At 39.1% G+C, this 27029-nt stretch overlaps 1 protein-coding gene across 2 annotated transcripts in view; it reads left to right on the plus strand.

Annotated features, from left to right (window-relative positions):
• The window catches only part of GLG1 (golgi glycoprotein 1), a 143129-nt gene that overhangs the window by 78478 nt on the left and 37622 nt on the right, over nt 1-27029 (plus strand). For both annotated transcript variants that reach the window (XM_072636556.1, XM_072636557.1), the window contains exons 5-9: nt 6900-7103; nt 8041-8112; nt 9740-9923; nt 14726-14940; nt 24137-24258. In XM_072636556.1, coding sequence (XP_072492657.1) covers nt 6900-7103; nt 8041-8112; nt 9740-9923; nt 14726-14940; nt 24137-24258 — 797 coding nt within the window. The remainder of the gene's footprint in view (nt 1-6899; nt 7104-8040; nt 8113-9739; nt 9924-14725; nt 14941-24136; nt 24259-27029) is intronic.

Raw genomic sequence — 27029 nt, forward strand, 5'->3', positions numbered from 1 at the left:
CTCAAGGAGTTTATATTCCAGTTTAGGAGACAATTTGTGTATATTTAAGCTTATATAAAATAAGTGCAGTTTCTTTGGGAGGAGATGTGGCATGACCCTTTGTTTAGAAGATAACAGTGGAGTTGAATTCTTAAGAAAGCCTGTGATTCTGGTAGGCAGAGATGAGGAAGGAGACAAGGCACACAGCCAGTGCAAAGGTATGAAGACATCAGATGTATATGATTTGTGAGGGGCTGCAGGCTGGCCAGTGTGGCTGGACTGTCTAGTGCTTTGGGGGGCAGAGGAGAACAGGGGTTTCTGTATGATCCTATTGTGCTGACTAGGAATACTGAGTGGCATTCCTAAAGAGCCTCTCTTCAGGAAAATCACTTTGTAGACAATATATTGGAAGCAGAAAGACAGTGCAGGCAGAAGTAATCAGTGGGAGACTGTACACAAAGAAACAGAAGGATTTGGCAACTGGTTTTATAGATGGGTGGGATGAATGAAATGAATCATGGGAAGATTGGTTACTGTATATCTGTCTATTTTACCTCCACAGTGATCACATCTCTCCCTTTTTCCCCATTTGTGAATTAGATCCTCCTTCCCTCACAAGTGCTTCCTCATTGGGCTTGCTGCTTCCCTCCTTTCTTTTCCCACTACCACACAGTTGCCAAAATAACGTACCAAAGTCCAAGTTTGACTCTGCCATTCCCCCTCGGGATTCTTCAGTAGCTCTCTGTTCCCTCCGAGGTGAAAGGATGAATGTGACATTGAAAGCCCTTCACCATCTGGCCTCAGCCTGTTTTCCGGATCTGCTTTCCATTAGTCTTCTTTTTGTACTCTGTGTTCCACCATACTCTGCTGCAATGGCTGTTATTTTGGTGCAGGCCTTTATCACCTCACTGAATTACTCTCTCCCAGCCACAGTTTTCCTCCCACTAGTCCATCCGCCCCCAGTTGCAAAGACTCTAAAACATAAAATGAATATGAGCAGAAATACAGTTTATCTTCGTAATAGTCAACATAATTGACCAGATGGGGCATTATTTCAGGTTGTTTCCTGTTGTCTCTGAATCATCAGTGCATAATATATTTGTACAAACTTGCAAGGGCCTAAAATCCTGAGAAAAGTAGATTAAATTAGTGTGATATACAAAGATTAGGATTTTTCTATCATGTTGGCATGTAAACTGACAGGGCATTTTTTAATGTCTATTTTGCCCATGGATTTACCTTTTTTGTGGTGATCTGGTCCAGCTTTCTGTACTAGATATATTTGAGAATGTTGAGGATTTTCTTGCCTTTGTTGGGCCCAAAGATGGACCGATGTTCCTGAGCCCTGTTTTCCATGTTCCGCTTCCCAGAAAGACCCAAACTCCTGTCTGCGCTGGTGCTCAGGAAGTATGCTTTGTGCTCCCAAGTAGTGCTCTGCTTCCCTGAAGTCTGCTGACCACCTGAGGGGGACAGACTGGTGTGAATGTTTCCCTGACCTGTCTAGAGGCAGCCTAGAAAATGAAGAATTGGGTGTATCTAATCAGGAGTGAGAGGGCAGATGATCCAGTGCAGAATCGCTGCCTGTGATAAAGCTGAGCTTCTGTATTGTCAGTAGTGGTGGCCAGGAGGAGGGGAGTCCGTCCTCTTCCCACTAGTCTCCGTGATAGCTTGAGTACATTGTTTAAAGTGGTCATGAGTCTGTATTCAAGATACATGTAAACTAAATTCAGAATAAAAATCATGTAGAACTAAAAGGGGAGATTCCCAGTTTAGGGAATTAATTGCCACCCTTGGCTTGCATTATTGCTTTTATTCTCAACGAATGAATAAGTTTTGCCCATGAATTTAAATGGTTGACTCTCCTTCTGTCCTGTGCCGTGTAGGGGCAGTAGTAGGCTTCACCTTCCAAAAGTGGTAGCTGAGCAATGGATAAAGGTTTGTTATCAGGAATTAGAACTCTCTTAAGTTCTTATCAACAAGAGAAGTATGAAAGGAATAAAGTTTGTCTCTCCCACTCTTAAATACTTAGAGCAGCAGTCATGAGGCAGTTGTCTTCTCTAGTAGATAGTTACAAAATCCAGTGTATAATACTTGGTTTACTAGAAACATTGTCATTTTACGCTAGCCTACTGAATCCTGGTTTTAGTACTATATCTAAATTTTTTGTAACCATGGGCATCTTTAGATTTTGGGGGGTTTGTATACAAATGTGCAATTTTTGTTCATTATTTTATTCATTTTTTTTGTATTATAATTTCAAATATTTGTGTTTGAATTCCCAAATGTTTTACTCAAATAGAAAGAATGGTTAATGTTGAGACTCTTTGGGAAATAAATTTAGTTTGAGAATCATGGAAATTGGAACTTAGAGGAAAATTCTATCTAAAACTATAGCAAATAAAACTGTTTATGATGGAAGTGGTATTGTGGCCCAAGCTTTATAGTGTGATACCTCAATCACTGTAACTAATACACACTTTGTGTTCCTTGGGGAATACTAAAACTGTGAAAGTGGTTGACTTTAATAAGAAGCAAATGGAGCCATTAAAAAGTATAATGGCACTAATATTAATGTTATACTTTTAAAATACATACACACATCTTAAGTATGCAGAGGAATCACAGATCTAACTTCTGAGTCATTTCATATAATCCTGTTGTCTAGAAATATCAAAACATAGGATTGTATCCTAGGGAGAGTTGAAGGGAAAGTTTACTATGACAGTTTGCCATGAGAGCTACCATTTACCTGAGACCCTTTCTGTCCTGATGGACTTGGGACAACCTCTGTTGTGTTTCACTTTATTCTCTGGCCATCTTCTGTTCATCTATGTTGATGCTCATGCCAGAAGCCATGTCCAGGAGTCTTGGACCCATTTAGCTCCAGAGCTCCTGACAGGAGGCCCTATTTTCATTCCATGAGTGATAGAAGACCGAGGATCTCTGGTCCATCAAGTATTTATTATAGAGACATGTGTGAGAGCAAACTCGCCTCCCCCTGCTTCTGTTTTTAGAAGCGTTGAGAAAGCAGTTTTAAATTATCTTAGTTTTAAAGCCCAGCCACTTTCTTTTGAGGAAGTGTATTTAAAGTGAAGAAGCAAAACTAAGATTCAGGCAAATGAACTAAATTGGTAACTGGACTTAGACCAGGAAATAACTCCACCTGGGTAAGATGATCATCGTAAGAGAAGGAAGAACTCTTTGGTTTAATGGAAATATTCCTTTGACCCCAGATTAAGAACCCCTGAACTAGAGTCTTGCAAAGCTAATCAAAAATCCGTAAACTAAGACAATTAAGAGAAAGGACGAAGTGATTAACGTTTGCCAAACTAAAGGCCACAGAGCAGATCTGCTTTATAGACAGAGTAGCAGGAGAGATGCACAGAAATTCACAAGAGACAGGGTCAGAGAGGCCAGTAAAACTCAAGCCTTTTATTGTCAATAGACAGACACACACTCAGTAGGTGATAACTGAAGTAAATGAGAAGGCCAAACACAAGGGACAGATTTGGCCTTAGAACTATTACTGAGACTTGGGGAAAAGTTACGAGCAGATTATGACTTTGGGGTAGGGGTATGGCAAAGATAGCACCTGTGAATAAAACTAAAGACCAGAGGAGGGAAGTATGCTGGCAAGTACTGAGGTTAAGATCAGAGGCAGGAACGTTTCAGTCACCTTAAATCAGTCTGCTTTCCGATATAGACTTCTTAGCCCTTTTTTACAGCTGCAACTGTTTAAAAGTAGTTTATGGGAAATACATGGGGTGGGGGTGGGGGTGGAGGCGCGAGTTTCAGTATATGCTGCTGTACCAATTATAATTCAGGAGTTCCATTGGGCCCTTTCTTTTCTGATATATCTCCTTTATTAATAATGGCATTTTATGTTCTTTGTCCCTGAATTCTCCTTCTGTCCTTCTTACCCTCTTTGCTGAGATGAGGTAGGATTCAGTGAGACGGAGAGGCAAAAATATATCAAATTACTTGGTATATATTTTACTATATAGTATTATTGTAATTTACTATAGTACTAATGTACTATATTGTAATTTAGTATTATATAAATTTGCTTGTTTTGCTGGATTTTTGTTTTCTTTTAAATTAGCACTATTTAAGTCAGTTTAAGTGTTGATATGTTATTGCTTAGGATTTACTACTTATTTTGTCCATTTTCCCCAAAAATTCATCTCGGTGATCCTTTCGTCATTGTTTATAAATCTGTAGGACTAGAGGCTAGGGTGATGAGAGAGAAGCTGGAAAGAAAAGAAGGATGCAGGAAAGGGGGGGGGGCCCTTAGGAGTAAGTGGTCCCTATACCTTTGACCACCAAGATCCATGGAGTCTAGCAGCACAACATTCTCTATGGTGCCCAGCTCTAGACTGCCCTTCCTCACTTTTTTCAGGCCACTTTACCAGCATCTTCCCTCAGACTTTACCTCCCTATGCCGCTGCCAGCTCAATGCTTAGGCTCTACTCTCAGTTTTTCCTGCCTTGTCTCCTCCTTAGAGATTTCTAAGCAAAAGTTGGATAAATACTTTTGATAGTAAAGATAAGTTTTAACATTTTTTTTCTCATAACATTTTGAGTTTCAAGGTTTCTCCCTCCCTTCCGTCTCCTCTGTCTAAGTTGGTAAGCATTTTGGTCTAGGTTATATATGTGCAGCCATGTGAAACATAGGATCAGCACTTTTGACAGTGTGTAAAAGTTTCTTTTTCAAGTATCCGTTGGACTACGGTGGACTCCAAGATGCCTTCTGACTCTGCCTGTTCTCTGTCCTACCCCCAAAAGTCCTGTGTCTGCCAGGTTATCACAGGGCAATGTAGTCAATATTAACATGTTTCTGAGAGAGACCCAGCTCCAGTCCAGATGTATTTTTAATGCTTCAATATTTTGTTTTATGTTAAATACCATTGGCTGTGAAATAGAAAGTTCAAAGTAAATGTCACCTTATTTTTAGAAGTAGAAATTCCAGATTGAACCAGGCATGTTGAAAGAGCCATTATTTCAGAATAATTGCCTCTCTCAATTAGCCATTCTCTGGCTCACTTATCGATGTCTCTTTCCCTTTCTGGTCTTGCTGTAATGACCGGCCCCTCCCTCCTTCCTTCCTTTCCTTCCTCTCTTCTTTCCTTGTCTTACTTTCTTCTTTCCCTTCCTTTTCCTCCTTTCCATCTCTCCTTCCCTGCCTAACCCTCAGATCATACCCTGTACTCAAAAAAGGCACACACTGTTCCATTTGTGTCTGGTGAGCCTTTTCTCATGAGATAAGGAATAAAGAGATCCTGCATAGTGGTTCAGGTGAGACAGATGTAGGCACATAAGAGTTGGCATATGAGGTTTATTTTCTCATCTGAAAGATGGGCTTACAGGTTGGAAAGGCAGAGATTCCCAGAAATGTCTTTTACCAGATGATTCCCCCATTAAATGGCAAACAAGATCAGAATTGATTTTTATGTAAGTGTTACACACCTTAGTTTATTTCCCAGGAGAATAACCGGATCAGGGTAGTGCTAGTAAACATATTACCTAACATTTCCTTGGCAGAAAATTTTGGATTTCAGCACTTCCTGACTACATTGTGCCTTTCCCTTTTAGGCACAAGTTCTGTCTCTGCTGCTTTTTTTGTTTTTGTTTTGGCTGCTTCATTTATATTGGTCTCTCAGCAGCATGATAGCCCCAGTAGAGTTTTCCTATCCATTGTTTACAATCAGATAGTAACTATATCCCTTGGTGGGGGGAGTGGTCCTGCCCAGTCCTGCCCCTAAACCTTTTGCTTTAGTCTGAGAAGAGACGTAACATGGTCTCTGGGACCTTGGGTGAGTCACTTCTTTCCAGGCAGTTCTGTAAGTCACAGAGGCTTATACTTGTGCTGCCGGCAATGTTCTCACCTGGTGGTTCTCTAAACCCTAACCCCATTCTAATACGTAACAAAAAGCTCATTCCTTTTCAATCCAATCCTCCAGCAGTTTGTGTGCATCAATAAAGATTAGATTCATAGTATTGGAAAGTATCTCTCTTTAGTTGATATAGCAGATGTTCCAAGTATAGAAGTAGGGACTTGAATAGAAAATCTTTCTGAGAAGTTTGCTATGTGCCATTAACACAGCTTATGTTTGCTGACCAGTCTTCTCTTCACAAAGTGCTGAGATGAAAAACAGCAACTTGTTACCATGGTGATCAAGCAACTATGCAATTAAAGATAATTGGATGATCTTAGGAAAATACTCAAAAGCAGTATGCTTAAATGGTGATAATCTTGTTAAATCACATTAAGACAAAACCAGACACATTGGAGGGAAGCGTTCTCGCTATGAATCATGTATGTTTAAGTGTGTGAGCCTAACAGTATAGAGAGAAAGTGAGTAAGAACAGTGACTTTGAGCTTCACTGGAGCGCTTCTGTTTTGACTTTCCTTTTTCTCTCCCTCTTTAACCTGCCTAGAAATAGAAGTATCTGAGAACCAGCTGTTCTGTAGAGAGAATGAAGATTTCCACAGGCCAACACTTGACACTGAACAAAAGTGTTTCTGTATTAGTAGGAGCATTGATTTTTAAAAGAGCATAATTTTGTTCAGAAAGTTAACTTAAAGTGTTCACTTTGAATTTTTTGAAATGACATTTCTTAATTCTAGAGGTGACCAGCCCACTTGGTCCTGTCTCCATTTGCAACATTTAAGTAATTCTACTTTGATCAAGAGCTTCAGTTCAGGGGTGCCACAGGATAGTTAGGTAACCTTTTTTGGTTTCTGATACTATGTAGGTTTCAGCACCATTTTTTCCAAATGAAATTTATTTGAGACCCTGCGTTATACCTGGGTATGAAGTACAGAATGCTCCCAGTACTTTAGAAAACTAAAATAAAATCAGAATGCCTAATCATTTAGTAGAGATTCTCTGGTATTAGGTTATCTCTGTTGTGTTTCAGGACGCACATTCACAAGGCGAGGTGGTAGCCTGCTTGGAGAAGGGCTTAGTAAAAGAAGCAGAAGAAAGAGACCCCCGGTTTCAAGTCTCAGAACCTTGCAAAAAAGCCATTCTCAGAGTGGCCGAGCTGTCCTCAGATGATTTCCACTTGGATCGCCATTTATATTTTGCTTGCCGAGATGACCGGGAGCGTTTCTGTGAAAATGTGAGTCAGCTCAAAAGTGAATATTCTTCTTCCCTTGTTTTCTCTTTTTTGCTATGTTCCCCCAGAAAAGATCAAACCTGCACACTAAGAGATAACATTAGAACTTAGACTGGATGAGATTGGCATGAGGAATATGATAAGGGGTATTCCGTTTTCATTGGTTTCTTGTGGCGTTAAACATTGCCCATGCCAATCTCAGCATACTATTTCTGAGTCCCCTTTTCCCTCTGTGATCTTTAGGGATGCCATCTTACTTTGTTATTGAGTTTCCCATCCTGAAAAAAACTATTTGATTTATATTCCAATCTTCTCTAAAGAAGTTGGGTCTTATTTTTTAGCTCTCCTTGGTCAGAGTTTTGGTGTTTGCTTATGCATGTTTTTCCCTGTGCCAGAATATCGGCAAGCTGTTTTCATGCCAAGAATTGGGTGGTGCCCTCCAAATGCTTTAGCAAAACTCTTGTTTTACTAGTTTTACTAGTACCTCATAAAGAATATCTTGTGCCCTTTGAGCAAAGAGTATCAGTGAAGTGTTTATTTCAACTCTGCACATAGCTTGAATTAAAAGCTGTAACATTCATTTGCCATTTTGTTTCAGTTAGAATGGTATAGAAGGGTGACTAAATCCAATGTGAAGTAATTTTTTTCTCTTATTTAGCATTATTTTTATGTGAACAAGTGACAACAGCCAAGGATCATAGGAAGGAAATTCAACCTTCACTTATTCTTCCCAATTCTCAAATTTCTGTGGTCAGTCCAGAGTTCCTGACTTGTACTACTAGCCAAGCCATTTGTCCAAGTGCACATGGCTTTTTAATAGCTTTAAAGGCAGATTTTCCATGTAAGAGTGCTGTTGTAATGTTGGTGTTCAGTGTAACTCTTTGGTTTATAAATTAGCCTGATTTGCTCCAGTGATTAATGTATATTTCCCATCTTTCAGACACAGGCTGGTGAAGGCAGGGTATATAAGTGCCTCTTCAACCACAAATTTGAAGAATCGATGAGTGAAAAGGTAAGCATGGTTCTGAAATAACCAGATCTTCCCTGTTCTGTCTCAAGGGCTTTTCCTCAATTTCAGATACTCTGCAGCGTTCTTTTTCTCACAAAACTTTCTCTGTTAAACTCACTTACTGCAACATGTAAATAACTGGTCAGACAGTTTTCCCATGGGAATTCATATTTTAAGTAGCCAAAACCCCCATTTGGGCTTAACATAAAGGAATGAATGACTAATTGTGCCGTGAGAAAAGGCTGTATTAACATGGAGGTATCACAGATTTTGGAATGAGAGAACTTACAAGTCCCATTCCTGACCACTCTCTGTGTAACCTCAGGCACATTTAACCTCCCTAATTTGAAGTGTCCTCGCTTGTAAAATGAATTTGGACTCTGACCTCTGACATCCCTTCCCGGTCTAGATACATGATCTTAGGTGTTGTAGGTATCAGTCAGGCAGTGAGATAGGGTGTGATTTTGAGGGGAGAGCTTGGTGGATGGCCTTCTTTCCCTAGTGCTAGTGTAATTAGTGCAGAATCATACCATAGAAGACATCATGAAGCCATTTCTCCCCTTCTTCCTAGATCATTGTCCATAATTTCCAGAAAGTTTGGGCTTAAAAAATCAGGTGGACCAAGAGAACACTGTATACAATAACAGCATTATTGTTTTAAGAACTTTGAACAAAGCAGTCATTTTGACTGTTATAAATACCCAAATTAACTGCAAAAAATATATGAAAGAAGATGCTATCTGCGTCCAGAGAAAGAACTAATTAGTAGAAGTATACATAGAATGAGTTAACATGCACACACGCACACACTTGTGTCTAATGGTAGCCATCTCTAGGGCAGGGTGGGGGGAAGGAAGACAAAAATTTCATGATAACTTTATTATGTATTTAAAAGGAATAACAAGTTGTATATAGTAGATTTGCAGTTTCATGTGCAGTCACCTTTCTTTATTATCCTATGTCATAGAAATGCTTGTTTTATTCCATAAATTAAAAATAAAATAATTTTTTTAAAAAAGATAAAATCATATGGTACTACATGTATACGTTTTAGCATTTGTCCCAGTATATATTCACACTGCTATTTGGTTTTTGTCACTGGTCTGAATATTTATCAGAAATATTTTATAGTTTGAAAATAACATTCATTAACATTCTTGTACTTCTTAGGAAGTGACTAACAATGTTAGTTTTGTGTATTATTGTGCTATTAAATCTTTTTAAGATATAAAGCTCCATTTAATGAGAATTCATATGATGAAACTTTCCAATAGTTATGCCAGTTGCCATTTTGATTCGGGTAAGATTAGTGGTAAAGTCGTTATGAATGGGTAAAGATGACTTCGTGACATGTCTCAGATGCCCTTGTATCTATGGCAGCTGCTTCTATGATAGCAAAACCAACTTGGATTTTTCCCCTAGTTCTTGTACAAAAGTTTGCAACCTCACATGTTCATTGAATTTTAACCAGATTTGAAAGTAGGTTTTCTGTCAGCAGTCTCAGCTGATGAAACAACTGATATTTCTAGCTGTGGATTTGCTTGTTTTAGAGAATACATGTCAGCAGCAGAGTAGTATGTGTCCTTATACTTCTTTCTGTTTTCTCTCTCTCCCTCTTTCTATTTTTCAGTGTCGAGAGGCATTGACAACTAGACAAAAGCTGATTGCCCAAGATTACAAAGTCAGTTATTCTCTGGCAAAATCTTGTAAGAGTGATCTGAAGAAATATCGATGTAATGTGGAAAACCTTCCCCGGTCCAGGGAAGCCAGGCTTTCCTATCTTCTGATGTGCCTGGAGTCTGCTGTACATAGAGGTAGGTAATCATAATTTTTTTCTCCTTTTTGCAAGGAAAAGGATTAGCATCAAGAAGGAAGATCTCTTCTGGCGGATATAAGTGTAGTCGTATAATAGCTTGTTTGTGTACTTAGAGACCAGGGTATTTCTTTTCATTCTTATTGATTTGGAGCTCAGAGCACTAGAAATTACTGACACTGAAATGTAAAGTTTGCCTCGTTTTAGCTTCATTTAAAGTCCTTTTAGATCAGTGATTCCTAATTTTAGTTTTTGCTACACCTTAATGGTTTGCCTTAGTTTTACATTTTTTCAAAGCCAGTTTAGTTTTACTTTGCTTTTAATTTAAGGACTTTATGACCCTTTTGCTGCAGCTCAACATATTTTCAGTGACAACTTAAGCACAGGTTTAGTGGTATAAGAGAAATCATTGAGGAAATACATGATCAGAAAAGAAGGGGTCAGTAGTCATGCAGTGAGATCACGGAGTACCAGATGGACAGGTCTTAGAGTTCCACTGGTATTTACAGAAAATGTCATATGGGATGGGTGAACTTTTAACCAGCTGTTAAATACAGTTCGACAGCTGTATTTCAGTGTAATTGGCTTCATTGTATTTTACTTTATGCTCTGAGATTATTGTTCTGAGAAGAGGTCCATTAGCTTCATAGACAGCTGTAACGATCCATCACACAAAAAAGGGGAAAGACCCTTAACCTAGAGAAAATGTAGATTTTCTTTGGAAGCTTGTTGGAAAAACACGGATCTAGGAATACAAGATCTAGAAAATGCTTTAAATGAAAGCCTGATGGGAAAGAAAAAGTCATAGTTTGTCATTTTTCAAGCCCAGGTTGACTTAGTGAGACAAACAGAGAGATCCATAGACTTTGGTGGCAGGCTTGCTGGAGCACAAGGAGCATTCTCGCACCCAGGCTGGGACTGTGCACCAAGACAAGAGGACATCCCCGATCTGTAGGAGGGTCCTTAGTACAGGGGCAAGAACAGGTGGCACCTGACAGCTTTGTCATCCACTACCCATTTCAGCCATAGACTGAGGAGAGGACCTCTTCATAGGATTGTCAGTCTAGGGTAAAAAGCAGTAGTGGGCTGTGTACCAGGAGAGGAGCAGAACTTCCACACTGGGTGGTAGTGACCACGTCCAGTAACAGTCTCCCATTATCCAGGCTCAAACCCAGAAATTTGTAGAACTTGCACTGGGGGACAACAGTCAGACTTACTTTAGATCAGACAGCTTTGGGAACACTGATGGCTTGCAGATCCCCAGCCTGAGAATTTTTTTTTCATAGATACATACACATATACATACATATACAAGTACACATATCATATCACATATATTAATATGTAATGAATATATAAATAATATATTATAGAATAATAGATAATAATATTATATTATTATATAATCATATAGCATTCAGTACCCCAAGAATGCAGCAAGAAGACTAGACTAGGCTTTCCTTTCAGAAGTATGCAAGAAGTATGTGGGGGGAGAAATTCACCATCCAAAGCTCTTATGGTTACAATACACAAACCCAGAAGAGAATGAACTCCAGAACATCTACAAGCAAAGCCTCAAAGGTAAACCCTGACTAGATGGATTTCATGAAGAGCTTCCCACCACCTAGCAAGACCTGGTGTCAGTACACTGTGTATTGCCTGGAGTCGCCTGTCTTGATTAGGTGACTCAGGAGTAGGGTTCTCCCTGGACTGTCCAGACAGGAGTTTTTGTGCTGCTTCCAGGTCCCCAAAGACCATTCGTAAGACTACTAGCGTGTTACAGGAAATATTCTTTTGGGAGAAAAAGAACCAGAAGAAACTACTATCTCTAAAGGGTAAGGTGATGACAGAGATGAAGATACTGAAGCACTTGCTGAGTGGTTCACATTTTGTCAAGTGATATGTAGGCAACGTGAGCATTGTTTGATGGAGTTCATGAGTGGCAGCTTTGCATGCAGATACTGAGAATGAAGATTCACATTTTTGTTATTAGAGAGACTATGATGTTGAAGCACACAAACAAGGGTGAAGAGATACCTGTGAAGGAAGATTGTCTCATTTAACTGCCAAAGGATGAACCATGTTGGAATGCTTGTTTGGAGATAACATGGCTGGAGTGCAGACATGTCTCAAGAAGGGATTAAGGGGATGGGGTAGACACCACCCCAAATACTGATGACTTGAGGATACGGATGTTGATCACAGTTACTAAAGGAGGCATCTCGGTTCTCTTTCCATGGTAGGGAGGTGGGAGAAGAAGCATCTTTATCATTTCTCAAAAAGTGATAGAAATCAGTTCTTTCTCCAAACAGATCTACACTTTACCCATATCAGTCACCACCACTAGTTTGTAGTTTAAAAAAAATAAGTTTCTAGTCTTTATTAACAAAAGCAGATGAATTCAACATGGGTCTGTAATCCCTCTCCCCAATCATACATTTTCTGTGAGACATCAAGGTCACATAGTTCCTAGCACAGAGAATTGACAGTTATAGAAATATTTGAAGGTAAGAGGATGCACCCAAAATATGCCTTTTATGTGTAACTGAAGAGACAGCATTTTATTTACCCCTTTCAGTCTTGTGTCTCTGCCTCTGCTTTTTTGTATTCAGGATTAATCAGGTAACTATCCATAGGGAATACCTTGAAAAAATCCCTACATCTATGAGTATCCTAATTAACTATTCAGTGGTGTCCCACTAACATCCAATTCTGACAAACTTTTGCTGTTTTCATTATGTTCACTTTACCTTGAGAAATGAATTTTTAAATTGTAGACAGTTAAAATAAATTGGCTTCAAAAGCTGTACCATCTTAGGTTCTTGTAAAAGGTTTAGGGAAACTGGATGAAGTCCTCAAAATACTGTGGGTGACAGTTCTTTTATGCCATTTTAACAGCTAACTAAATCTAGGTTTTATAGGTATTTTTTTATCTTAAATGTACTATAAAGCAATAATCATTAAAATGATTTGTTATTAGTTAAAAAATAGGTTCACAACATGGAAACATTAAAGATCATATCATAAGAAAAGTAGTGGAGGAAGGAAGAAATAACTTATCTTTGGATAGGGAAAAAGTTCATGACTGATCAAGTGATAGAGATCACAGATGATAAAGTAAACAATTTTGATTATATAAAATTAAAAAATTTTTGCACAAACAATCTATTGCTGTTAAAATTAGAAGGGAAACAGGTTGCTGGAAAATAAATATTTGCTGTAAGTTTCTCTGATTAAGACCTCATTCTTAGGCTATCAGCAGTTTTCAAAAAAAGAAATTCAAGCTGTCAACAACCATATGAAAAAATATTCCATATCACTAATAATTCAGGAAATGCTGATGAAAGTAGCTCTGAGGTTTTAGCTCACACCCGTTAGATTAGCAAAAGTAGTAGAAGAAGGAAATGATACATTGGAGGGGTTATGGAAAAAACAGGTATATTGGTGCAGTGCTTGTGCAGCTGTGAATTGGTGCTTCCATTCTGGAGGGCAGTTTGGGACTGCATCTTAAAAATGACTAAACTACACACCTTCCAACCTAACGATAACTCTGCAAGGCCTGTCTATCCCTAGAGAGCACACAAAAAAGAGGAAAAGGATTTATGTATACAAAAATAAATACAGCAGTTCTTTTCATAGTAACCCCAAACTAGAAACTGAAAGGGTACCCACCTTCAGGAATCGCTAAACAAAGTGTAGAACATTAATATTATTGAAATATTGTTATTTTCCATTAAATACAAGTCTTCCCAGGTTCCTCTGAAACTATTCCCTAAATCATTTCTCATAGCACAATTGTATCCCATCTCATTAATTCAAATGATAGTTAAGGCTTTCTTTCCTCCTGTGCAAAAAAAAAGGGGGGGTGGCAGTGGTGATGGGAGGATGAGTCAGGATAGAATAATAGAAAACGAACAAGTATCATTGAGGGCAAAGAAGAAAATTCAGAAAGAAGCACAGAAAAGCAGGATAGCCTTGGAAATGATGAGGTGAAGTTACCGTATGCTTAGAAATATAAGGATCTGCGGTTTGGTATACAATTTTCTTTTCCTTTTCCTCCAGGTTTATGGTAATAGGTAGATAAAAGCCATGATCTTTCCCTTTAATCCTGTGTGATCTAGAGAGGAGAAGAGAGGAAATAGTACTGAAACTTTCAAAATAGTGTCCAGAAATATAATGTAGTGTTAGACAGACTAGTATATAAATTAAAAGGAGATGACTAAAGACTGAAGTAGATGAGGAAGGCTTCATGGTGGAAATCAGGCGTGATTTTGCAATATAGCATGCCCCTTGTGTTGACACTGAGCCGTTCTGTGTGATCATTATGGCAGAGGATATCCATTTGGTTGCTGTTTTTGCTCCAGTTTTCACCTGTAATGACAAAGCATTCGATACTTCAAAGGTGTAAGATAGGATTGGAGAACCTGCATCCTCACAGCCACATATGACCTTCTAGGTCCTCAAGTATGGCCCTTTGACTGAATCCAGCATTCGACAAAGAAATCCCTTTAATTAAAGGATTTGTTCTGTAAAACTTGGATGCAGTCAAAAGGCCTCACCCAAGCACTAGAAGAAGACCTCAAGGCTGTAGTAGGTTCCCTACCCCTGAAAGAGAACACCCATATCACATTTAGCAGCTGAATTCTAACTTTCTTTTGTACTCCTAAGTCTTGAACCAAGTTCAGAATTTTACATTTTAATAGTAGCTGTAACTTATGTGTTCTGATTACAGGAAATTTGTACTTCTAATCTGATTCACCTTCCTTAATACTATGACTTACCTCTCTCTTGTACATGGTTTAGGTCGACAGGTAAGCAGCGAGTGCCAGGGGGAAATGTTGGATTACCGACGCATGTTGATGGAAGACTTTTCTTTGAGCCCTGAGATTATTTTGAGCTGTCGAGGGGAAATTGAACACCACTGTTCTGGACTACACCGAAAAGGACGGACTCTGCACTGTCTGATGAAAGTAATTCGCGGAGAAAAGGGAAACGTTGGAATGAATTGCCAGCAAGCGGTAAGGAAAGAATTGGTCTGCCATTTTAATGCTACATTTCAGCATCTAAAGAACTCCCTCCTGACCCCATAGCTATAAAAGCTCATTGCTGTGCACTTGGTTCTAAGTGTCAAGTTCAATAGGACTGTTTCTCAAGGCAAATGTCACTAAGGACATGAAATTTTCAATAGAGCAGTCATTGGAGTTCATAGTCTGTGGTTGCCATTTTTACTTAAAGATACAAATGAAAAATATTCTTTGCAATTGTTTTATAGGAAAAAGGTAATTTCCTGTGTTTGACATCTTTAAAATCAATCATCAAAACCAGACCAGCTTCTCATAAATTGGAAGAGGTCCTCAAACTTAAGAGAATTGGTTTGCATTAATGGTTTTATTGATTGCTTTCATTGAGTCTGAAAGGTTTAGAACAGATAATAGAGGAAACTAATAATTTTTAGGAGTCGTTTCCATGTTGATATGTTGAGCCACTATCTCATTTGGTTTCTCAAAACCTCATATTTACTGTTAGAAGAAGCCAGTTACGTAAGGGAGAAGAAAAACATACACATCCACCAATGTTTCTTGCTAGCCCTTGGGTGCTCCCCATTCCAAGGTACCTAGAGTATTTTGATGTTTTCTAAACAGCAAAATTATTCTCAGCATTCTTTAGGTGGGAATATTAGCAAATCATTATTTCATCTTGGGTTTGTTAGGTAGGTGAGTGGTAAATAAGGCTGGTAAATAAATAATCTATAATTTAGATGGCAAATATCAAGGTCTTTTAGATATAACTCACTTGTGTTATCTCTGTGGCCTACATTTTTTTTTTACTTTTCACCAGATAGTTTTTTTTTTTTTTTTTAAGCAATTTGGGATAACAATAGCATCCTTGGGCACCATGCATATGAAGTAATTTTTCATTATTAGAACCTGAAATTCAAAGGAAAGAGTTTAACTAAATATTATAACCTTACTTCTCAAGAAAACACTAGAAAATTTTAGTTCTTTATTTTGAAAATGACATTTTTATTAAAATTTGGATGTTACTTTGGTTTTATTTCTGAGCCTTAAAATTTCTATTCTGCTGCATTGATATAGAATAAAGTTGTATGTTGCATCTAATTTTTATCTCCTCCCCTTAAAAGTAACATGCTAAATTGGTCTGAGCCATCAAGTACTATAGAAAATTGGTCTTCTTATTCTTAGTAAGACAGTAATTGGAAAAATAGTAGACAGTTATAACCTGTTCTCCCAAAATGCCAAATCAGACTTATTAGTAATGTTCTTAGATGATTCTGGTCTGATTTTTTTATTGTGATTTCTCCCCCTGGTAGCCTTGAAGCTGTGGTCAGCTTTTGTGTACACAAAAATAATTAAATACTTTTAAAAGTCAATTAAAGATAAACTAAGAGACATCCACTGTTTGTACATTTGCCCCCAGTGTAATATGGGCCAAGGAGTTTTAGCTATTTTTGAAGCCTGAGCAAATGTGGAGCCTTGCTTCTTTTTAGTATTCATATATATGGGATAATGGACTGTAAAGTGGGTGAGTTGGCTGTAGTAAGAATGAATTCTTTTCCATACCTGTGAAGAAATACTGCTGTTTCCCATTTGGAAATTCAGCTTTTTGAAAGAGAATGTGGCTCATCTTCAAAAATCATGACCATTGATTTCCTTCTAGACATTTGTAATAGAAATGCTTTCCAAATTTAGAGTGGCAGGAACTTTAAAGTTTTCGGATGGCAGCAGTAGTCAGTCCTTCAGACTGATAGCCCAACCCTTGGCTTCTCCCCAAGTATAATTGCTCCAAGCCTTGTTTGCAGTCAATAAAGAAATTAAAGAGCAGTGGTACATTTGGAAAACACTAGTGGTATTTGAGACTAGCCAGGTGGGAAAGCAATGTAGGCCCCTTAACTTTAACATTGCTTACCTGTTGAGGAGTAGTGAGTCAACAAAAGAAGTTTTCCTTGTGCTTTTCCTTGCTCTCTGCTCCGTTATGAAGCTTTCATCAAGTGTAGAGAGCCATGTAGAAATGGTTCATTTGGGGATGGTCTTTTTCTCCCTTTCTTCTTAGAAATTTCATTCTTTTTAGCACAACCAACTTCCATGTTAACATTTAAAGCACCTGTTATCCATCTATATACCCATGTGGTTAACCATTAATTTTAGCTGTTTTCCATTTACTAAAAATGTGATTTAGTGACCTTTCCTTAACTGGTAAACTACAAAACATAAGGAAGATTAATGTATCTTAATCACAGAGTTTCCTGTTACCCACTGACTCAGAATACATATTTAATACCCTTGACTTCTAACTCAGTCCATTTAAGACAAGGGCTCTCCAGAGCAAAAGAAAATGACTTGCTCATCTATTTTCTGTACTAAACACTTGCGTGCTTTTCCAGATTTCTCATCTACATATTAGAGACTAGAGGTAGGTAAATAAACCATGAGCGCTCCTTCCCAAGCCACTGTTGCTACTGTCCTTAAAATTCCAATCTGGCAGCAATAATCTTTGAGTTTGCCTGGACTAGGGCATTTACTGTCTTTCCCCACAACTGAAAGAGCTTATGTCAGTGGTGCATTCATTTTCCCCCTACTTTTGACCATGGCTTGTCTATCATTCACATGCATTTAACAGACAGCTTTTGTTGGAATTCTAGTATCCTGTGTGGATGCGAGACAGGTTACCTTAAGAAAAAGGTATATTTTATTACCCTAGAAAGGAAGGAAGGAAATAAGCATTCATTAAACACCTACTGTGTGCTAAGCATTGCACTAAGCACTTTACAAATATTATCTCATTTAATCCTCACAACAGCCTTGAGAACTTTGTACTTTTATTATCCTCCCCATTTTACAGATAGGGAAACTGAAGCAGACAGATGTCCATGGTCAGGTCTGAACTCAGGTCTTCTTGACTCCAGGCACCCCAGCACTCTTATCTACTGGGCCACCCAGCTCACTCTAAAGACAGTGTGGATAAAAAGCTAGACTCAGAACTGAACTAACAGATCCTTTGGAATCCTCTGTAACTTAATTAAGCTCCTGGTGTTCTAGACAACTTGCCAGAACTCCTCTGGTTTTGGCCCCTGACGAATGGAACGATCCTTTAAATATTTGAAGACAATTATCATGTCCATCTTTAATCTTCTCTTCTGGATAACCAGGCCCAGTTCCTTCAGCTGACCCTAAGATACCCGTGGGCTGAAGGCCCTTGACTGTCCAGGTTGTCTTCCTCAGGACCCTCTCTGTCTTATCAAGATCCTTCTAAAAACCTGGTCCCCAGAACTGGGCATAATGAGAGGCCTGCCATGATACATTCACCTCCTCACTCCTAAAAGCCATTGCCCTTCTCAATGCAGTGAGTAACCGCATTAGCTTTCTCAGCTGATGTGTCACAGCACTTGATAGTCACAGCTTAGATTCCACCTCCAACCACAAGTGCTACACTTTCTTAGTCAGAAACTCTGAAATTCATCATTACACTGCTAATTCATTGAGCTTGGGGTCCATTGAAACTCCCACATCTTTTTCAGAGCAATTATATACCCATATCGGCTTCATCTTATTCTTGTAAAGTTGGTTTTTACATTTATCCATATTGAGTTTCATTGTGTTAAATTCAGGCCAATGGTCTCATCTGTCAAGGTCCCTTTGGATTCTGATTTTGATTTTCTGTTGTATTAGACCTCTCTCCTAGTTTTGTGTTTTTTTGTAGAATTGATAATGTACAGTGTTGATGTCATTGATAAAAATCCTAAACATCCCAAGGCCAAACACAGATGCCTTCTGTACTCTCCTAAAGACCTCCTCCCACTTGACTCTGAACCATTAACTACTCTTTGATTCTGGCTATCCAACCAATTCTAAACCTATCTGATTATATTACTATCTAATCTATATCTCTCTATCTTTTTCCTTGGGGTACTATGAGAAACTTTATCAAAAGCTTTGCTGAATCTTGGTAAACTCAATCAGCCCTCTGAGGTTGATTTAGTAATCTTAACAAAAAAGGAAATGAGGTGAGCCTGAAATGACCTATTGCTTTTTTTCTTCTTTTTATTCAGAACTTCAACATCAAATACAATGAGCATTTCCATTTATAGTAGAACAGAAAAAAGAGATCTATCCTTGAAGCTGTGAATCTGTATTATATACAGATTCTTTTCTTTTTATGTATGTCATGTATTTAACACGTCACTTTCAAAGCTCTCTTCTGTTATTCCTCCTGGCCTTCCTTCTGTTTTCGTCTGTACGTTTTAAAGAAATGCTTCAATGATCCTTTTTTCTCCTTTGGCAACACTTCTGTCCTTTCTTTCCTTTCCCACTCAGCATAAAGGGTGGGGGGAAAGAAAAATTTCTATTAAAAAACTACCTTTTTAATAAATATACATAGTGAAGAATTTGACACTCTCCAAACATGTATGAGCTGTTCTTGATAGTGTTATGCTGGCCTTTTGTATTCACTGCTTCTCTTTCTAGATGTTGACCATGTCTGTTTCTCTCTGTGTGTCTTCCTCTCCCAGACCCTGTCCATTTCTCTTTACAAACTCTTTTTCTAATTATCAAGTATTTACTTATTTTTTATCCCCCAAACCTCTCCTCCTAGCTAAAAATAAGTTTCTTTTTCTGCATATTAGTCCATCACCTCTCTGTCAGGAGATAGGTGTCATTCTTCATTGGACCTCTAGAACCAAGATTCATCACTGCATCCATCAGCATGCTGTCTCTTTAATGATTCATTCACAAATTTCCTGGTAATTGAAATCAAGCTCACTGGCCTATACTTTGTAGATTCTATTGTCTTTACTAATTTTGAAAATCAGGATACTTGCCATTCAGTCTCTCATTTTATGTGTCACTGACAGTGGCTCAGCAATCACATGTGATCACATCAGCCGTCAGACAGGAGAATCAGGATAGAAAAGTTTTGTGGAATCCTAGAGAGGAGACATTATAAGGGAGAAAGGAGTGATTAACAGTATCAGAAGATATAGAGAGGTTAGTAAAGATAAGGTTTGAGGAAAAGCCCTTAGATTTTTTTCAATTAAGAGATCATTTGTAAAATTGAATAACCTGATCTGAAGCCAGAATGTAGAACCTGAATAAGAAAGTGAAGTAAAGGAAGTGGAGACATCAGTTATAGATGTTCTTCAGAAGTTTATCCAGGAAAGGGAGAGATAAGGAATGACAGCTAATGAGGATGGACAGATCTAGTGAGGACTTTTGAAGGGTAGGGAGATATATGCGTGTTTCCTGGCCGCTGGGCAGCAGCCAGTAGATGAGGTTGAGATTGGAGATAAAGGAGAGTGAGCATGGCAAAGGGAGCAATCTGCTGGAAAGGGGGAAATGAATTAGGATCATTTGTTTATGTAAATGTGTGTCCAGGAAGTCCGTACTGGAGTCTTGATTGGGATAGATCAGTTTTTAGTGGACCTCAAAGGAGAAGAGGTTACTTAGTGATGGTGATAAAGGGAGGGCTTGGAAGTAGCAGTTTGGAGCAAGGAGTATTCCATTTCCCCAGCTATCATCATCAAGTCTGGGATCTGATTGAAAATGTAATCAAGGCTGGAAATGGTGGCCAGGGAAGCCGTGTCATAATGTGGGAGCTCGATCATCTCAGTGACTACAAGAAGATGGAGGGAGCAAGAGAGGAAGAGGTTTAACATGAAATCTAGTTTCGTTGTCCTTGGCTCAGGCATTCCAGAGAACACATTGCAAGGGATGTGTAGTTTTCAAAAAGGCCACTGATAGGGTTGGATTGAGGGGGTTGGCAATAAGGGATTAGGCAAGGGAGAAAATGGTATTAGAATAACGACCTCCCAGAGTTCGGAATCACTGGGATGGGGAGAATATGTCTGAGAGGGCATTTTTTTAATCATTGAAGGATGAGTTTAGGTAAGTTATTTTTATAGTACTATCCCAATTTTATATTCATCTTCTGTTACCTAGCCTTGCTTCTATCCTCTGTACACTTCTTTTTTTAAATCTAAATTTGGTTTATGAGTTCCCTTTGTTACCCACATTCCTCTCTTCAGTCAAATTTTATTTTTCTTCCTTATTGGAATTGTTTTCTTTTGTGTCTTGAGAATTTTATTTTTAGGTTTCTCCCATCCCCACTTGGACTGACTTCCCCTGAAGCATTTTAATCCCTAGGATTCTACCTAACTTTTATCTGAACCTTTTGAAATCTGGTTTTTGTGTGTGTGTGTTGTTTTGTTCACAAAATCTAGTGCTAGCATGTTGGCCAATATCCAGGTTTCCTCCTCTGTCACAAGCTTTACGATGAAGTGGTCACTGCATTCCCATACTGCTAAAGTTCCTATCATTTCCAGCCCAGCAGTCAGTTCCTTCTTAATAATGAGAATCAGATCCAAAAAAGAATTTCTTCTTGATATCTCTTAACCCTCTGAATGATCAATAAAGCAAATCAGGAAGTTATTAGCTACTCTACTTTTGGCAGAGAAAAAGCTCCAGTAGATATCTGTATAATCAAAGTCCCCCATCATATTACAGTCAGACTTGTGCCAGACTTTTGATTTATTTCCCAAACTGCCTCCTCTCTTTCCTTTTTTGTCCAGATGGTTAGTAATAAACTCTAATGACTAAATCATTTCTGTGTTTCCCTCTAATGACTGCTCTCCAGTGTGCTTCCTCTCTCTGGTTCCTGGACTTCTCCATGAATATACCTTCTTAATATGCAGTGCTACCCCACCCCACATCCATTCCTTTAGCCCATGACTTGTTTCTTTAGAATTCAGTCTTTCTTCCTAGAGCCACCTTCCAGGCAGAGGTTTCATTGTACCAAGCCTCACTTGTAACTGGGAGGTCATTAGAACATCTAATTCCTCCTGCTTTTTGTTTTAACCTTAGTTCTATTCAGACATTTAAAGTCATGAATTTTAGTACCGTTTCCTTCCTGTGAAGTTCTGGATACCTCAACTCCTTCTCCTCCTTCCTTGTAGCTGTCTCTGTGATATCTGTATATATTTGGGCAGCTAGGCGGTGCAATGGTTAGAGCACCAGTGCAGGAGTCAGGAGGACCTGAGTTCAGATCTCACCTCAGACACTTGATACTCACTAGCTGTATGACCTTGGGCAAATCACTTAACTCCAACTGCCTCATCCTGGGCCATCTCCAGTCATCCTGATGAATATCTGGTCACTGGATCCAGATGGCTCTGGAGGAGAAGTGAGGGTGGTGACTTACACAGCCCTCCCTCCCTCAAAACAAAGTCACATTCAAGTCATGTCATCATTTCTGTGATGTCATGGTCCTCTTCAAAAATGAAGGACAAACACAACAACAGTTCTTTTCTATTCTTGGACATCCTGACATAAGGGTCAAAAATCTCACCTTTTCTACCCCAGATCCCCCCCCTTTTTTTTAAAGTTGAAACCTTGCTTCTACATAACCTGAAATGTGGAGTGGCATTCTCCAATCTCCTCCCTTTCTCTAGCAGTGTAGTCAGGATACACTTGAAACTCAAAAGCTTAGACAAATACAGATCTGGCATAGAGCAATGCAAGTTGCGTATAGCAATACAGTTTCTTCTACTCTATATCAGGTGAGATTTTCAGGCTTATTTTTTAGTTGTTTGCAGTTTACACCTCATGAAGCCTTAAGTATCTAGTTACAATAGGCCATTTTCACCTCTTAATAACTTGTCAACTGCACAACGTCGTTCCTCTTCCCTCTTCCCCTTCAGTTTTATGAACACTCTTGATCCTTCATCCATTTGTCCTACACACTACCAATCAGCTCTGTTTGTTTTCTTATACATTTTCTCCATATTCCTTTTCTTACCTTACCTTTTCTTTCTTGAATGTGTTCTACAAGTTCTCTCTAGTCTTCCCTGATCCTTCTTAATATTGTTAATCCTTTTGTTGTTTTCCGTAGTTGTCCTTGATCCTGGTCTTCAAACAGGAAGTCAGTATTTGGACCTAGAGATTGTTCTTCAATTTCTCCCCAAATTTCTTCTCTCCAAATTCAACTTATACTGAGTGAACCTAATGTAGTATTCTGAAATTCCCTCATGTGATCATTATCCACTGACTTTCCGTTTCTCCCTCTGCTTTTTAAAGCCAAACCCTGCCATTCATCCACAGTCATGTCCAATTCCTTGACCCCCTCAGGTCTTTCCCTTTTCTCTGGCTGAACCTTGTGCCTGGAATGCTCTCTCATTTCCTGGCTTCCTTCGAGTTCTGTCTGAAAAACTGTACTCTATAGGAAGCCTTTCTGTGATCTACACAGAAATCTTCAATTTTAATGGCCCTACACCTCTAAGTTTCTCTTAGATTTTCATGCCTTCCCATTGTTAATTATTTCCTGTTTACTTTCTATACATTTGTTTTCTTATTGTTTCCTCCATTAGATTGTGAGCTCCTTGAAGTCAAGGACTGTCTTTTGCCTTTTTTTCTATCTCCAGCATTTACCATGTGTCTAGCACATATTTGGTTCTTAATAAATGCTTATTGATTATTGACTATTCCATACCCATGTACTCTTCCTATCTATGGCTTCTTGTTCCTTCTTCTACAATCTTGTCCAGTAGAAACTGAAAATGTGGTTCAGAAATGACTCATTCTGTCTAAGCAAGGTATCTTCACCGTTTTCAAAACAGAATTAGAATTCAGAATTAGAGAAACCAGGAAAAATTTAGTTAGAAGTTAGTCAAAATAGGAATGTGTCATCATTATCATTTTGACAAATTAAAGTTGCAGAGAATTGGAAACAATAGCTGCCTCATGAATGGAGGAGTGTCCAAATAAAATCTCACATAGTAATGTAATGGAAGTGACTATCAAGAGTCCAGAAAGATGTGGAAGAAGACCTATGAACTGATGTCCAGTCAGGGAAGCAGACGTAGCAGAACACCAAGACTTCCAGCATGCAGACGAAAGATCAAGCTAAGAGGACCCATCTTCCCTTCTCGGTGTGGAGTGTAGACCACAGTATAGGATGTTGGACTTTGTTGAGGCATTTGTTAATTTTGCCTAACTGGTTTTTGTCACTTTATTCCTTGCCTGAAGAGACAGTTCTCTGGGAGGGGAAGAAATATATTGGGACATGAAGGTCGTATAAAAACAAAAGATCAATAACAGTTTTTTAAAAGTGACATTGAAATTGAATAAGTGAATGTCAGTCATTGTGTTTGGTGTTCGCTCTACTTACTCAGTAACTTTTTTATTTTCTCAAATTACTCTCATCTAGCTTCAAACACTGATTCAAGAAACTGACCCTGGTGCAGATTACCGCATTGACCGAGCTTTGAATGAAGCTTGTGAATCTGTAATACAGACGGCCTGCAAGCACATACGATCTGGAGACCCAATGTAGGTGCCTTCTTCACCATGTACAGTCATGTTACATTTAGCAGTCAATCATCTGTCAAGTGCCTACTATGCTATATTATGCTGTGCTTGGCTCCGTGAGCACCTGAGGAAATGAGAGTACCTGCTCTTCCAGAACAGAAATTCTCATGAGACAACCTGCTCATACAGAAGGATGTATAGGACAGCTATAGGACAGTCTAGACAAGAGAGACCACTGGCTCCTTGGAGGAGTCACTCAAGGCTTACTGTAGCAAGTGGTGTTGGAAGGAAGTAGGGAATTTTGTGAGGAGAAGATGAGCAGGAAATTCTTCCAGAAGAGAGTAAGAAGGTCATTTTAGCCAGAGGGTAAATGATAGTGCGGATGTTAATGCAGTTTGAAACTAGAAAGTTATAGTAAAGTCAAGTTGTGAAGGAATTCAAAAGCTTTAAACTCTTTAAAAAAAAGGAGTATTTGATCAGAGACAATAGGAAGCCATTGTAGGGGAGTATGGTGTCACTTCGTTAATTCTCTTGAAGTTGGAGGGTGGGCAAGATTTGAGGCAGAGAAACCAGTTAGGAGGCTTTTTCAGTTATCTCATTGAGAGGTGATAACCATGTTAGTAGTGGGGAAAGATGAGATTTGAAGCTTGAAGTGGCCTTAAAGGCTATTGAGTAAGGAAACTAAGGCACTGAAAGGTTAAATGAAAGGGATAGTGAACTGATAAGCAGTGAAATTGTGAAATGCAGGCAGGCACACTGGTTGTTTGGAGACTTACCAGAAAAGTGGCAAAAAGTGGTAGGGGTAGGTAGGCAACAGAGGGATGGAGAGAGGGAGAGGCAGAGAATATTACTCACAATAATATGAGTGTTGGGAACACTCAGCAGGTTGGACCCAACAGAGAGTTCAGGGGCAGAGAGAAAAGGAGTTAGAGGTCTTGTTTTTGAGGGGACAGATGAATTCTTATCTGTACCACCTTGGAATTAGTTCATTAACATAACCAAATCATCTCAAAGTTGTCAGTGAAACTTTAAAATGAATATGTCTACATCATCTCAAACTTATCAGCACCTTATGATGATCTGCTGGTCTTACCGCAGAGGTCTGGATGGAACTTATCTGAGATTTACGTATCATCAGACCAGAAGGCCCTGATAGCAGAGTCCAGCTGTCTTCTTCTGGTACCACGCATGTTACCAGGCTGAGACTTCCAGTTAATCTGTGATAGAGATGGCAAAATATGCCCCTTCGATCTTGGGGACACTTTGTACGTGCTGCCCAGGTTCCCCTTTGCGCTCTTGTTTCCTGCTCTTGCCACTTTCTGCTGTCTCCTGACAGACATTGTCCTGACTAGAAGCGGAGGCAGTTAGGGAGACCAGATGTAATTTTAACACAGATGGGCACCCAACATATTGTGGAGACAAAAATGGCAAGACTTTGCGAATGGTTGGATGTGTAAGGTGACAGAGAATGAGAAGGTAAGGATAATGCCACAGTTGGAAAACTTGGAAGGCTGGAAGAAAGGGCCATAATTTCAACATTAATGAAATAATGAGGCTTGATTGTTTGGTTTTTTGTTTTGTTTTGTTTTTTTGACGCTGAATTTGAAACATTTTGTGTTATCCGTTTTGTGATCTGTTGATAGGCCATTGGGAGAGACATGGAGGAGAGCCCAGGAAAAGCTCCTGGCACTAGATCTATAGATGTGAGGCATCATCCTAGAGTTCAGACTGTAGAAAGAAATGTGAAGAGCACTGAGGATAAATCCTGTGGATAATATACGCACAGTTAGGGGGCCATAGTGTGCTGACCCAGAAGACTGAGAAAGTCTGGAGAACCTGGAGCAAGGAGGGTCCCCGAAGCTGAGAGGAGAGAGCGTCCAGGATGGGAGAAATTTTAGAAGAACCTCAGATACGGCACTGGGAGGGTTTGTATCCATGGAGAAAGCTGTGTCGGTTGAATAGTGAGAGCAGAAGTCAGATTTTGCAGTGTTGACATGAGAGGACAGGACTTGGAGGCAACAAGTATAGATGTTTTTTTTCCTAGGAGTTTGAGAAAAGGAGAAATCTAGACTGAGAACTTCAAGGTTTGTTACAGTCCAGTGGAAGCCTCTTTTTAAAGGATGGGGGTGGAGGATATCTTAGCATAATTTAAGCAGCAGGGAAGGAACCAGTAAGATAGGCAGAGAGGAGATGATAATGCAGGAAGTCTTGTGGAGAAAATGAGAAGAGCCAGAATCCAGGTGGACAGACGTAGCAGGATTGACTTTTTCAAGAACAGGCATCTTCTTCTCAAAGAAAGTAAGTGAAAGTATGGGATGATCTTTGGGGATTTTGAGAAAAGAAAAAGGAGCTCGGAGCTCTTGACCTCTGTTTTCTCTGTGTGGTATGAAGCAAGGTCTTCAGGTAGAGGTTGGAGGAAGGAGGGGGAGGTAATAGAAGGCTTCATCCTTGGTGGAGAGTGGGCTAGGGCAGAGGTACACACAGTTTATAGGACTCACATGGTCCACAATGCTCCAAAGTACAGCCCATACCAGATTAAAATGTGATGAGTAAATGTTTTACAAAGTAAATAAGAATATGATAAAATACAGATAATAATACTTTTTAACCTAAGTCTCTATGTGGCCCACAGGGATCTTTATGCACAGTTCAATGGCTCCCATTTCTATTTGAGTTTGATACCACTGGGTTAGGGAATGAACTATGGAGGAATCAAAGGATTTTCTTGCGGTGGTGAGCTCCGTTTGTAGTGGGCTCAGTCAGCTCTAGCTCTTCTTTGGCAGGATATGTGG

This window comes from Notamacropus eugenii, chromosome 1 (genome assembly GCF_028372415.1).
Source record: "Notamacropus eugenii isolate mMacEug1 chromosome 1, mMacEug1.pri_v2, whole genome shotgun sequence".
NCBI lineage: Eukaryota > Metazoa > Chordata > Mammalia > Diprotodontia > Macropodidae > Notamacropus > Notamacropus eugenii.